The sequence below is a fragment of the Mesocricetus auratus genome, unplaced genomic scaffold (genome assembly GCF_017639785.1).
Source record: "Mesocricetus auratus isolate SY011 unplaced genomic scaffold, BCM_Maur_2.0 Super-Scaffold_100007, whole genome shotgun sequence".
Taxonomy (NCBI): Eukaryota; Metazoa; Chordata; class Mammalia; order Rodentia; family Cricetidae; genus Mesocricetus; species Mesocricetus auratus.
In genome coordinates this window covers 80,470,628-80,483,043 of record NW_024429191.1, presented here as the reverse complement: position 1 = coordinate 80,483,043, position 12,416 = coordinate 80,470,628, and the positions used below count along the sequence as shown (strand labels likewise).

Genomic DNA, 12,416 nt, shown 5'->3' with positions numbered 1-12,416 from the left:
AATCAAGGCACAATGAAAGAGGAAGAAGAAAAAAAAAAAACTAAGCAGATGTAAATTTCCGGAAACTCATCCTTGGACTGGTGCTACACTTCTTGTGACAGCCAGCAGGAGTCGCCAGCACTCAGGACACACAGGGACACTGACACACCTACCTACAATGCCCCAAAGCTTATTTGTTCTGGAAACCCTTTCTATTTGCTATACCACTCAGTAATGAGAAGTTTGGAGACATCGGTGTAAAAAAGGATAGGGAGGATTGGAGAGATGGTTCAACGGTTAAGGACACTGGATGCTCTTCCAGAGGTCCTGAGTTCAATTCCCAGGACACACATGGCAGTTCACCACCATCTATAACTGTAGTCCTATAGGATCTGATGTTCTCTTCTGGTGTGGAGATGTACATACAGACAAGAACATCCATATATATAAAATAAAGACATCTTTAAAAATAAAAATAGATGGGCCATTTTCTTTTTTTAAGCTTTATTTATTTATTTATTATGTATACAGCATTCTGTCTGCATGTATGCCTGCAGGCCAGAAGAGGGCACCAGATTTTATGACAGATGGTTGTGAGCCACCATGTGGTTGTTGGGAATTGAACTCAGGACCTCTGGAAGAGCAGTCAGTGCTCTTAACCTCTGAGCCATCTCTCCAGCCCCCCAGGCCATTTTTTTATGAATTATTATAGCTGAGCTACTGAACTGACTACTGTGTATATTAGAAGCAATTCACATATACACGAAAACTTAAAACATTATTTTGAAACTGTAAAAATTCTGTGTTTTCCCCATACTGCAAGGAATTACCTGGTATACTCCCGGGTGCAAGGTAATATATTTCCTTAGGAAATAATATGCCCCCTCCCCAGTCTCAGCCTCAATGCAACATCCTGACAGGTAGCTTTGTCCCACCTGCTCCACCATCCAAGATCATCACACATAACCCTGCCCTGTACTCAGACTGCTCGCCCGAAAGAGGGTCCTAGGCCTCTCTGTGAAGCAGTCTTGTCTCACGCTATCCCAGTACCGGTACCCACACTTCTCTTGTCTCCTGATTCCGCTTTCCCTTATCAGGGCGGGAAGCTGCAACAACTGTTCTGTTGAAATCTTAGCCCAGCCACATGTGTATGCGTGCTTAGCCAGTTACATAACCTTGCTGAGCCTCAGTTGCTCCATCTGTACAATGGGGATACAAGCTTCCACCTGGCCGGAGGACAGCTGCAGCGTAGCTGCCACTGTGTCAGACACACGGAAACCATTCCTTAAATGCGGGTCCCTTCTAGAAGTTTGCAATTCTCTAGCTAGGTGCCAGGGGACAAGTGGGTAGCTCATCTCTTTCTCAGGCCATCCAATGTGCCCTGACTAACCCCAGGTGTTTCCAGAACAGGCGGGGCCCGCCCAAGGACTTTCCAAAGCCTGTGGTCTGAAGAGCATGACCTTCCCACCACCCACACACCTTCCAGAGGGACCTTGTCCATCCCTATCTGTGCCGCCCACTTCTCCCTCTTCTCCCTTCAGTGCCCCCAGCTTAAAGAAATAAGCTCCTGGGAACGATTTGTGCGCTTTCTCGCAGATGCTTAGGGGCTTCTCACCACAGTTTAATCTAACCCTACACTTACCCAGGCTCGGTGGAGGTACTTTTCCTAATCCGTCCCAGTCCCTTATTAATTCAGCGTCAGACACTGGACCAGAAAGAGCTTAGCAGTTCTTCCTTTCTTTTATGGAGATCCTGCCTCACTAACTTTCCTGGGCTGGCCCTGAACTCACAATCCTCTGGCCTTTCAGCCTCTCCAGTGCTGAGATTACAGACATGCAACACCACGTCTGACTGTTCAGCAATGCTTGATAGCAGCTGGCAGGGATGTCCAAAGGCCAGGACTTTCTGGTTTGCAGAGACCACTGACATCCCCCATCACAGGAAATTTGGTCCATGAATCATCTATAATAGGGGAGGGTGGGAAATCAGAACTTCTACTCATTAAAAAAAAAAACTAAAATTAAAAAAACCTTTTTCCACAGACAAGAGGTAGCCTCTTAGCAAGTATTTCTTGAAACATTAATTATTCCATTCCTTAAATAGCTATTCCCATTAGACTGTGGCATTCTTTGAGGACAGTGACAGTCTCTCAGAGCTGTGACTCCGGCACTCAGAGCAGTGCCTTCCATCAGCCGGTGCTCAGTAAACACAGGGTGCAGAAGGTCTGAGGACAGGTCTACACAAACATCTTACAGGTTCTGGGAACTGGGCTTTAGATGTGTGCCTCCCAAAGAAATGTGGATTAGAGGTTTAGTCCGATATTGAGAAGTGGATCTAGCCCAGAAGCCAAAGCACCTGAACGTAGAAAACCTAAGGGCACGCCTAGGGTAGAGGATGTAGCTCAGCCTACAGCACCTAGTGTGCACACAGCCCACACAGCTCAGTCTTGCATGGGGAGTGGAGAGAGCAAGAGGGAAGGACCTGTCAGGCTGCTCACACTGCTCCCAGCGCTCACAAGCCTGAGGGAGACAGAAGGGTCGAAGCAAGTTCAAGGCCAGACCAGGCTACTGGGCTAAATAGTGAGATTTTTGTCTCAAAACAAAACAGGAATAATGAGAAAGGAGGGGGGAGGGGAAGGACAAAAGCCAGGTGTGGTAGCACGTGCCTGTAATGCCAGCACTCTGGAGGCTGAGAGGCAGGGGGACCTCTGTAGTTGATTTTTTGTTTGTTTATTTTTACTCTTTGAGGGCCCACCACCCAGCTTCCAAATAAACACTTGGAGACTTAGTTGTTTTTTTGTTGTTGTTGTTGTTGTTATTGTTTCATTTTTCAAGACAGGGTTTCTCTGTGGCTTTGGAGGCTGTCCTGGAACGCACTCTTGTAGACCAAGCTGTCCTGGAACTCACAGAGATTTAACTGCCTCCCGAGTGCTGGGATTAAAGGCGTGTGCCACCACTGCCCGGCGAGACTTATTCTTACTTATGAATGCCTGTTTTAGTCAGCTTTTCTAACTTCAGTTACCCTATTTTTCTTTAGCTACATTTTGCCTCTGGACTTTTTTACCTTTCTTTATTCTATATATCTTACTTTCCTTCTTACTCTGTGGCTGTGACTGTGTGACTGTGTGACTGTGTGACTGTGTGACTGACTGTGTGACTGTGTGGCTGTGTGACTGTGTGGCTGTGTGACTGGCCCCAATGTCCTGTTCTCTTTCTCCTTTTCTCCTTGATCTTCTTTAGATTTCTAGATTTCTTCTCCTATTTCTTGTCCCTGCATGCCAGCTCCACCGATTTCTCTCTCCTGCCTAGCTATTGGCCATTCGGCTCTTTATTAGGCCAATCAGGTGTTTTAGGTAGGCACAGTAACACAGCTTTATGGAGTTAAACAAATGCTGCATCATTAAACAAATATTCTACAGCATAAGCAAAGGTAACACACCTTAAACTAATATTCCACAACAGATCTCTGAGTTCAAGGCCAACCTGGTCTACATAGTGAGTTCCAGGATAGACAGGTGTATACAGAGAGATCTTGTCTCAAAAAAAGGAGGGTGGGTGAGATGAAGAGATGGCTCGATAGTTAAGAGCACTGTAACGTTTTTACAGAAGACCCAGGTTCAGTTCCCAGCAACCATGTACAGCGGCTCACAATTGCATTTAACTCCAGCTCCAGGGGATCTGACACCATCTTCTGGTCTCATCTAGCAAATGCATTCATGTACAAATAACTACACACACACACACACACACACTTTTAAAAATCAAAACTTTTTGAGACCAGCCTGGTCTACAGAGCTCGTTCTGACAGCCAGGACTGTTACACAGAGGAACCCTGTCTCACCAAAAAAATCAAAACTTTTTTGATGGAACAATTGGAGCTGGAGGCATAGCTGGGTCAGTAAAGTTCTTTCTGTACAAATAAGAGGACCCGAGTCCCACCCCAAGCACCCATGTGAAAGCTAGGCATGGTGGCACATGCTTGTAATTCTGGTTCTGGGAGGCAGAGACAGGAGAATCCCTAGGGCTCACTGGCCAGACAGTCTAGCCAGCTCAAACCACCACAGGCAAAAAAAAAAAAAAAAAAAAAGGCTCTTTGATGGTACCTGAGGCAACTTATAAGGGAGACACTTCAGCTTGGGGCCAAAACCCCTCTGAGGCTTCTCCTCCTTCCCTCACCCAGCCCCAGAACTCTCCCACGGCAGAGGTCATCGCACGCAGAGACTCTGAGTAACTTGTCCATGGAATGCAAGAGGCCATGCCAAGCTTGATACCCAGGTCTGTCCTGGAACCAAAGCCTCTCCTATCTCATCTACCAGAGTTAAGTTCCTGAGAAACAGACATGATAGAGGAGGCATAGGAAAGAGCAAGGGTTAAAAGGCTGCTCAAGCAAGGCACAAGCCTGTGAGCATGGGCAGCTGCCAGGTAAGGGACACACAGGCATGTGACTAATGGGGGGAGCACTTCCAAGAGACTAGATTACTTCTGATCGGAGTCTGCCCTGAGCTTCAGATTCATGCCCCTGTATCCTTGGGTAGATCTAATTTCCCCCAGCTTGCATCCTTCAACATAAAGGAAGGGTTGTTTAGGTTTAGAAGTGTGACCTAAACAGCACTAGAGATTTCATGTCAGATCATTTTACTGGAACACCAGACCTGGCACCCAGCACAACAATGGTTATCAGGTACTGGATAAAACAATCATACAGATATTATTGATAATGATGCAGGACATAATCCCTTGGTTCTAGAAGCAGCCCGTGAAGATTAAACATGGCAAGTCCACCCACTGGACACCCACAGAAAGACAGGACTGAAACCCCGTGGAGGAAACTCCAGTTCCTGCTCCTGTGTGTTAGGCATCTGGGGCTCACAAAAGTGCCATCTGGGCTCCATCCTGTCCCTCCAGATGTGCCTCTCTCTTTGGCCAGCTCCATCCCATGCCTAAAGCTTCCCTCTAGCCAGAAATAAGAGCTACGCAGCCCCTCACCCGCATCCACACACTGTCAGGACTGGGTAGTTGTGAAACGAATCCAGGACTGTGCCAGAAGGACTGAGAAAGAGCCCTAGATTTCCACAGGGACACATCACGGAGGCTCTGTGGTCCTCACTGAGGGTGGGGTTTAGAACGAGGCCCGCATATAGTTGAGATATGTAATGGTTTGTTTCAAATGAAGTGTGGTGATATGCGTCTTAATCCCACCCAGCACTTAGGAGGCAGGGGCAGGAAGAGCAGTCCAAACTTCTCCTTGGCTACATAGTGGGTTTGAGGCCATCCTCATGATCCTGTTTACACACACACACACACACACACACACACACACACACACACACACAAATTCATAACTTGTTTGGATGTTGGGTATCTGCTCCCCTAAACAGCTCCTCCAGCCTGTACTATGAAATTTTATCTTAAAATCCCATTCATTTTTTCTAGCTTTTTGCTCCCTAGCAATGCAGTTCCAGTCTCCCTGGGCTCTGAGCTGTTGCCCTCACTTTGCTCACACCAGCCCCGAGTTCTCACTCCTCCGCTGAGACTAGGATTTACTAATGGGAGGGCGAAATGAGACCAGTGGAAAATGCAGGAGAGACGCACCCACACAGAGGGGCTCATCCGTGTCCATTGCCCACTCTGTGCCAAGACTGTCCGGTGACTGAGCCTCAGGATCAGACCAACCCTGGCATCAGTCCCACGCTGGAAGCATAATGAGTCCCATTTCACATATGAGACTGTGGGGGCTCACCAGAAAGTAGAGTCCCTTGATCAAGTTCACGCGGCCAAGAGGGAGTGAGGTCAGGATTCCTACTGTTCCCTTCCCAGGAGTTGGGTGGCCACAGGCCATGTTTCACAATTTGGTCTAGACAAGCAGCAAGACTGAAGATGGCAGGCTCACACCAAGGTTCTTTGGCCTGACCTGCAATGAATGAACACATCACTTAAGAAGCCAAGATTTCTTTCCCCCATAGAACTCATCAGGTCACTCCCGGGGGGCTCCACATGGCTGGGACAGGCAGATCGAGGGATGCAATCCCACAGCTGGCCTATCCTAGATGCCAGAACAGACATACAAGGCCCCCACAACAACCCTGTAGGAAGATTCCACTTGGATCAGCTGGACGAGTGGGGTGTCTCTCAGCATTGGCCTCTGCTGACCCCAGAAATAGCCCCTGGGAAAAGCACTGCCCACTCACGACCACAGGGACAGCTCGTCCTGGGACCTATAATCTTGGAACAAAAAGGTACCTGGCCCTCGGAGCCTCCTGCCATTGCCACCCACCCCTATAGGTCCTTGGAAGACACTGAGCCTTAATGGGGACAGCCAGCAGGCTATGCGTTTCCACCCCCACACTCTGTCTGTTCCCAATTCCTGGGTCATGACACAGGAGCAGTAGGAAGTCTTGCTGTGCCGATGGAGCCTTTGAAGACAGGATCATGGACCCACAGAAATATAAATGCCCTCTGAAGCCCTGGCCAGAAAGACCCTCCGCTGTGTTGCTCTGCAACTGCCCAGCACTATGGTAATGCCTGGTGGCTAAGTGTGGGATGGAACCCTGTCCCCTGTGCTCTCCAGGAGCTTGGGAATGGAGACTGGCACCAAGGGTCCCTCCACAGGCACCCTAAGGGGGGTGAAAAAGTGAAGCAATTCTGCTGGCCAGGACAGCTGTCATAGAGAGCTTCCTGTCCCCACTTGAGGTGGGGCAGATGAGGGGAATTCTGGTTAAGGGAGATTTCAGGGGCTCAAAGCAAGTGTCTTATTTGGGGTATCATTCTCTCTCTCCCTCCCCGGTGTGTGTGTGCTTCTGTGTGTGAGTGGGGATGGGAGGCATTGATGGACTAGTCCTCTAGTGTGCAACTATGTTATTCATTTAATGTGTTAGACACCAGGCAGGCAGTGCTGCATTTGAGTGACAGGCAGTGCTTGCTGCATCTGAGTGACAGGCAGTGCTGCATCTGAGTGACAGGCAGTGCTGGCTGTATCTGATGGCAGGCAGCATGGTATCAAAGAGAAAGTAGGTGAAGAGCCCACCTGCAATGTGGTGGGAGGAGGTGGGCCTGGGAAGAGGCTCAGGGAATAACTACAGAGTAGTACAGACCACAGCAAGAGGCGGCGGCGGCAGAGGCAACAAGGTGAGAGTGGGTGGCAACTTCACATAGGGGTGTCAGGTTAGACCCACATAGAGTATCGAGCTGTTGCTTGAAGCTGAGCTGCCCCCCGGCCCCCCGCAGACGTCTGGAGAAGCAGGAATCCAGGCAGACAACAGCATGTCTAGGGGTTTTGAGGACCGGAGAAGGAGATGGGAAAGGCTCGAGTGGGGAGCACCAGGAATTTGCAGCAGAAGTCTGGGAGGTCAGGGACCTGACCTGCGTCTCTAGATCATATATCCTTGTCAGAGTGAGGCGCCTGTCCATTTTTTTACCTCAGTGTTTTGGGGATATCGCGGTGCAGGCGTGCCCTATTCTCCCCGGGAACCAGGATTCCCTAGAGGCTCTGTGTGTACCAGAAGCAGCTACTTCTGGCCTGAGCTTCTCCACGCTCCGGGCTTTCCCAAGCGACGGAGTGAAGCGCCACAAGAGTCAGGGCAGGCACAGCCAGGACCCACCCCACCTCACCCCACCCAACCTCACCTCTCTTCTCAGAGTCACCTGACCATGCTATCTGTCCCGCCCCCTCCAGACTGTGGCTCTACCCTGCGCGTGCGCACTGGCCCTGGGGTGTCTAGCGTCACTCCTGGTGCCACCCGATGGCGTCCTGGGCGATGAGGTCCAATTGCAGCAGTCTCCCGAGCCCAGAATGGCCAGTTGGCTTGGAAGCTTCGGCAGCATCAGCAAGTACATGGAGAAGCTCTTCGGCAGCGGGTGAGCTGGCGGAGGAATGGGGAGAGGGGTACCCGGCACCCTACTCACTTCTAGGCCCCACGATCTCTGCAATGACGTGTCCCCTAGTTCGAAGAAATCCAAAAACCACAAGAAACCCTCCAACTCCACCACATCTATCCCACCGAGCACCACCGTACATCCCCACTTGAACGTGACGAACTCCACCACCGCAAAACACCAGCGAACCCCAAGCCCTGGAAGCCCTCCACCTCCAGCCATAAGCCTCCTCCAGGTAGGCGAGATGGGTGCAGTCAGCAGAAGCCTCCACCCGTATTCCTTGGGCAGGTGGGTAGGAGAGAGAGGGGAAACTCCTGGGGACGTGAAGGGGTGCACCAGGGCCTGGGTGTTCCTCTCCAGCCCGGACCTTGACCTCCAGAAGCCTGGCTGAGATCTGACTACCCGCGGACCCCTTTAGACGGTGAGATGGACCTCTGTTCCTCCCTATCCACGAAGCACGCACAATAAAGAGAAAGAGGGGGACTGACGGATGGCCCAGGGGGAAAGGCACTTGCCGCCAAGCCTGTCAGCCAGAGTTCAATTCCTGATCTCATAAGATGAAGAAAGGACACGTGTACCATGGTTCGTGTGTGCACACACGTCATACAAACCACAACAACAGTAAAGGAATGTACTAAATAAATAAAGTGTAAAAAGAATACTGCTTCTGAGGCTTCTGTGGGCACTGGCAGGAAGGGCTTGTCTTTCAGTGAGGAAGGGGAGACAGTAATTCCTCCACGCCTCACGCCCATCCACTGCTTCCAGAGTGAGCATCTGTGACGCTGAGTGAGAAGATGAAAGAACTGGTCCCGTCTAAACAGGGGCTTCAGCCAGACCTGCTCCCTGCCAAGGTTCACCATACAACATGACAGATTGGAATGCCGGTCCGGCCTGTGAGAATGGCACAAAAACAAACACAGGGGAGTAGACTCTAGGGGACCTCCCCGCTCCTGAACCTGGGAGAGCCTGCTCCTGAACACTGACCACTAGAGAGTTCTGGTCAGGGGCACACACTCCTTCCCATGCCATCCAGCTGTCAAACCCAGGTGTGTGTGGAACAGGCTCCTACACTCTGCCTCTATGGCTGTTTACCTCTCCCCACAGAACCCATCTCTGGCTGGAGAGATGGATCGGGGTTTAAGAGCACTGGCTGCTTTCCAGAGAGTGCAGAGATTCCAAGCACCTACGTTGTGCCTTACAGCCTTCTGAAACTCTAGTTTCAGGAGGTTTGAAACCCTCTTCTGGTCTCCAAAGGCACCAGCTATGCAGGTGGTGCACAGACATGTATGCAAGCAAAACACTCGTTCGTGTAAGATAAAACTCCAGGCCATCACCTAAGCTACAGAGAAGGTATTGGAACTTGAGGCTTCAGCACCCACATTTAAACCCTGTTTCCTTCAGAAACCTCCCTATGCCCTATCTAGACCCCCCCTTGGATGTAAGAACCAACCTGAGCCAGACATTTGCAGGATAGCTGCATCCTGTACAAGCCTTGGCCCTCCTAGGGCAGGTTCTGCCTCCAGGTCATTCACACTCAACACATAGAAGCACAGTTACAAAGTCACTGTTATGGGTCAATGCCAAATGCTGAGCCGGGGAAAGTGAACTTTCATCCACCAAGCCTATGACCCCCAACCCTTCAGAGCCAGCCTGCAGCAGAGAGGGGAGGCGCCTTCTGGGAATGTCTCCTGTCCTCCTTCTCCATGATGTCCCTATCCACAAAAGCTCCCAGAAAGGGGGTCCAGCTCAGACTTTCTCACTTTACATACACACACCACCACAGCGTACCATCTCCACCTACTCAGGATGCCTGGTATGGGAAAACAGTCTACAGGGACTCCTCAGGTAGTATATCCATCTTCCCTCCTTGCCCCAAGAACCAAAATGTGAATGCCACAGGTTGGACACATGGAGGTGGTCAGAACTCCTGACTGTGTCTCCTTGGGGGGTGACACAGCCCCATACAAGCTTTTCTCTTAGCCGGAGCTAAGATTCGTTCTCAGGCTGGTGGTTCATTGCCTCTCAGGACAGCCCATTATCCCCAGATTTCTAGAGAATGGTCTGAGACTACCCTACAAAGCTGACTGGCTTCCGGCCAGCGCTGGTCCTCAGGGGCTGCCTCTGCCGCATGCCAAGGGCACTTTAATATAAATGATTCTTCCCCTGCTTCCCAGGTTATAGGAAGCAGTGTTGAGGATACATGTGGGGAAAGGGTTGGCCTCGGGCTGAACAGCTGGATGGTTTAGAGGTGCTGAGATAGGAAGATTAAGCTCAAGACTGCCACATCACAGATCGTCAGGGGAGTCTCACGTTTCTCCAGACCACAACTTGCCCCTCTGTGAAAAGGATGAGTTGAACCCCTACAGGCACTTATGGCCATGCTAATTCCCCTTTCCCCCTCAGCCTCTATTGGCACACACACACACACACACACACACACACACACACCACACACACATACACCACTCACCACATGTACACCACACAGACACTCTCTCACACATACACACACACCACCACAGAGGCTATGATTTTTAATTTGCTTTATTTAGTTTGTAAGGGAGCAGGTTGTTGAAAGAATGCAGAGGAAGCAGCTGGGCCGGGACTGTCCTACAGCCACAGACAGGAAATAGGTAGGATACTACAGGTGTATTGGGCTGAACTCCCTGTAAAGAAAGAAATGAACAGTGAGAAAGGACAGCCCTTGTTCTCTGAGACCCTGTTTTCCTTCCCCCTCCTCCAGATCCCTACATTCCAGACCTTCCCTTAGCTCCTGGGAGCCGAGCAAGGAATCAAACCAACCAGGGGGCTGGTGCATGGGGGAAGCTGCATTCTAGCAAGTCCAGCTGTGTTCACCTCGTCTCTTTTCCCATACCTGGTAAGGAAGACAACTAGGATGAGTGTGGCACCCAGGTGTCAACTCACCTGCCTTGTATTCCCCCCTTAGACACTGCCTTGCCACAGCACAAGAACCCAAGCCACTCAGTAGAAATACTGTTTCCTCAGAGCAGACACGGAAGGGACTGAGGCTAGTGTTAGGTCTCTCTCTCTCTCTCTCTCTCTCTCTCTCTCTCTCTCTCTCTCTCTCTCTCTCTCTCTCTCTCTCACACACACACACACACACACACACACACACACACACACACGCACGCACACACACACACACACACCCTACCCCTACCTAGGCCTGGTTTGTGTGTTGATGTATCTGCGGAGCTGAGTTGCATATTGGGCCATCTGCTCAGGTGTAGCGTAGTCCCCTGGGTACATTGGCTCCAGTGGGGCTCCCCAGGAACCCTGCAGGGGCTGCAGCAACAGAGCCATCCAAGTGGATAGGAGAAGCAGGGAGAGGCAGCGGTATGCGGTGGCCATCTAAGGAACAAGGAACAGAGTGAAGGCAGAACACAGCCCATCTGCAGGTCCTCCACCACCCAGGACCTACCTGCCCAGCCACTGCCCACCACACATTTCTTTAAGCCAAGCCTGGGGACAATGGTAGATGAAGGAGCCCCAGCATCCACCACCTTCCTTCCCTTGAAAGCAAGGTCACCACACATACACACCCCCTCAATGATCAGGTCAGCAGCCAAAGGCTAACCCTGAGCTAGGCAACATAGAACAGCATAGCTGAGAAAGTGGGTATGAGGACGAGATACACAAGACTCATGACATTGAATGGCCAGGGCTGGTGGGAAACAGGGTGGGGTGTGCAGAATTCACTTGCAAAGCAAAGGAACCGAAGTGTATAATACTGCAAGTCCAGCCTTCCACTGCCGGGTTTGTACGGATGTAGAGAGAGACCCAAGAAGGACCTTAGGCCGCCTGAGAGTCCCAGACCTACAAAGCACCAATTCCTATCCTCTAACACCAGCTTCAACCCAGGAGGTCCCTGGAGGCAGGCAGGGTGAGCCCACTTACCCTGCGTCCTGAGCAAGTGGGTGTTGGAGCGCGCAGCCACCTACCTCCTGCTGGACTGGTCTCCCTCACGTGGCTGCGCCCCTTTATAGTCCTCAGCACCCCCAGAGTCCCCGCCCCCTGTCAGCCTTTCTCACTGCCAGCTTTCAACCCCATTTTGCTGTCTCCCTGGTACCTGGGGCACAGGCATTGCAGCCGGAAAGAGGAAGGCACTAGGGCAGAGAGTTCTCGCTGCCAGAGTAGCACAGAATGCATGAAGCTGGGTCGTGACAAGGGTCTCCTGCGCGGTCTGAATCCAGCTTTAGGCACCAGAACAGGTTTGATTCATAAATGACAGAGTCCTGACATGATAACCCAAAGGTTCTAGTTGCTGGCCTCAGGATGGCCTCCCCAGGGACAGCCCCTGCCACCAAAAGGATTTCCTCAAGGCACAGATTGAGGCTACAGCTCCAGGCTCCTCCCCAGCACGAAAGGATGGAAGTCAGGCCTTCCTTTCCAGTGGACAGCTAGAACAAGGAAGGGACAGAGAAGGAATCTCGGGTCCTCAAGCCACTTGGAAAGTAGTGGAGAAACCCATTTGATGAGTGTATAGGATGTCAATCAAAGTATGGTGGGCTGGAGTTCAGAAGACCACAGGGAAGGGGCAATTTC

The 12,416-nt window shown here is 51.0% G+C and overlaps 2 protein-coding genes across 4 annotated transcripts; one reads left to right on the top strand and one right to left on the bottom strand.

The window, feature by feature from the left end:
- Positions 1-6,390: 6,390 nt before the first annotated feature.
- LOC106021122 lies at positions 6,391-8,509 on the top strand. Of its 3 annotated transcripts, none has more exons than XM_040748035.1 (4): positions 6,391-6,493; positions 7,651-7,832; positions 7,920-8,085; positions 8,269-8,509. In XM_040748035.1, exons 1-4 carry the CDS (start codon positions 6,428-6,430, stop codon positions 8,335-8,337), a joined length of 483 nt encoding a protein of 160 aa, XP_040603969.1. In that variant the 5' UTR covers positions 6,391-6,427; the 3' UTR covers positions 8,338-8,509. The 3 variants fall into 3 exon arrangements, with proteins under 3 accessions (XP_040603969.1, XP_040603971.1, XP_040603970.1); XM_040748037.1 differs by having other exon boundaries at positions 8,230-8,509; XM_040748036.1 differs by having other exon boundaries at positions 8,211-8,509.
- A 1,882-nt stretch (positions 8,510-10,391) lies between these two features.
- Ppy (pancreatic polypeptide) lies at positions 10,392-11,222 on the bottom strand. The gene is made up of 3 exons (XM_040748034.1): positions 11,032-11,222; positions 10,611-10,725; positions 10,392-10,516 (listed from the first exon to the last, which is right to left on the bottom strand). Exons 1-2 carry the CDS (start codon positions 11,220-11,222, stop codon positions 10,617-10,619), a joined length of 300 nt encoding a protein of 99 aa, XP_040603968.1. The 3' UTR covers positions 10,392-10,516; positions 10,611-10,616.
- Between the last annotated feature and the right edge of the window lie 1,194 nt (positions 11,223-12,416).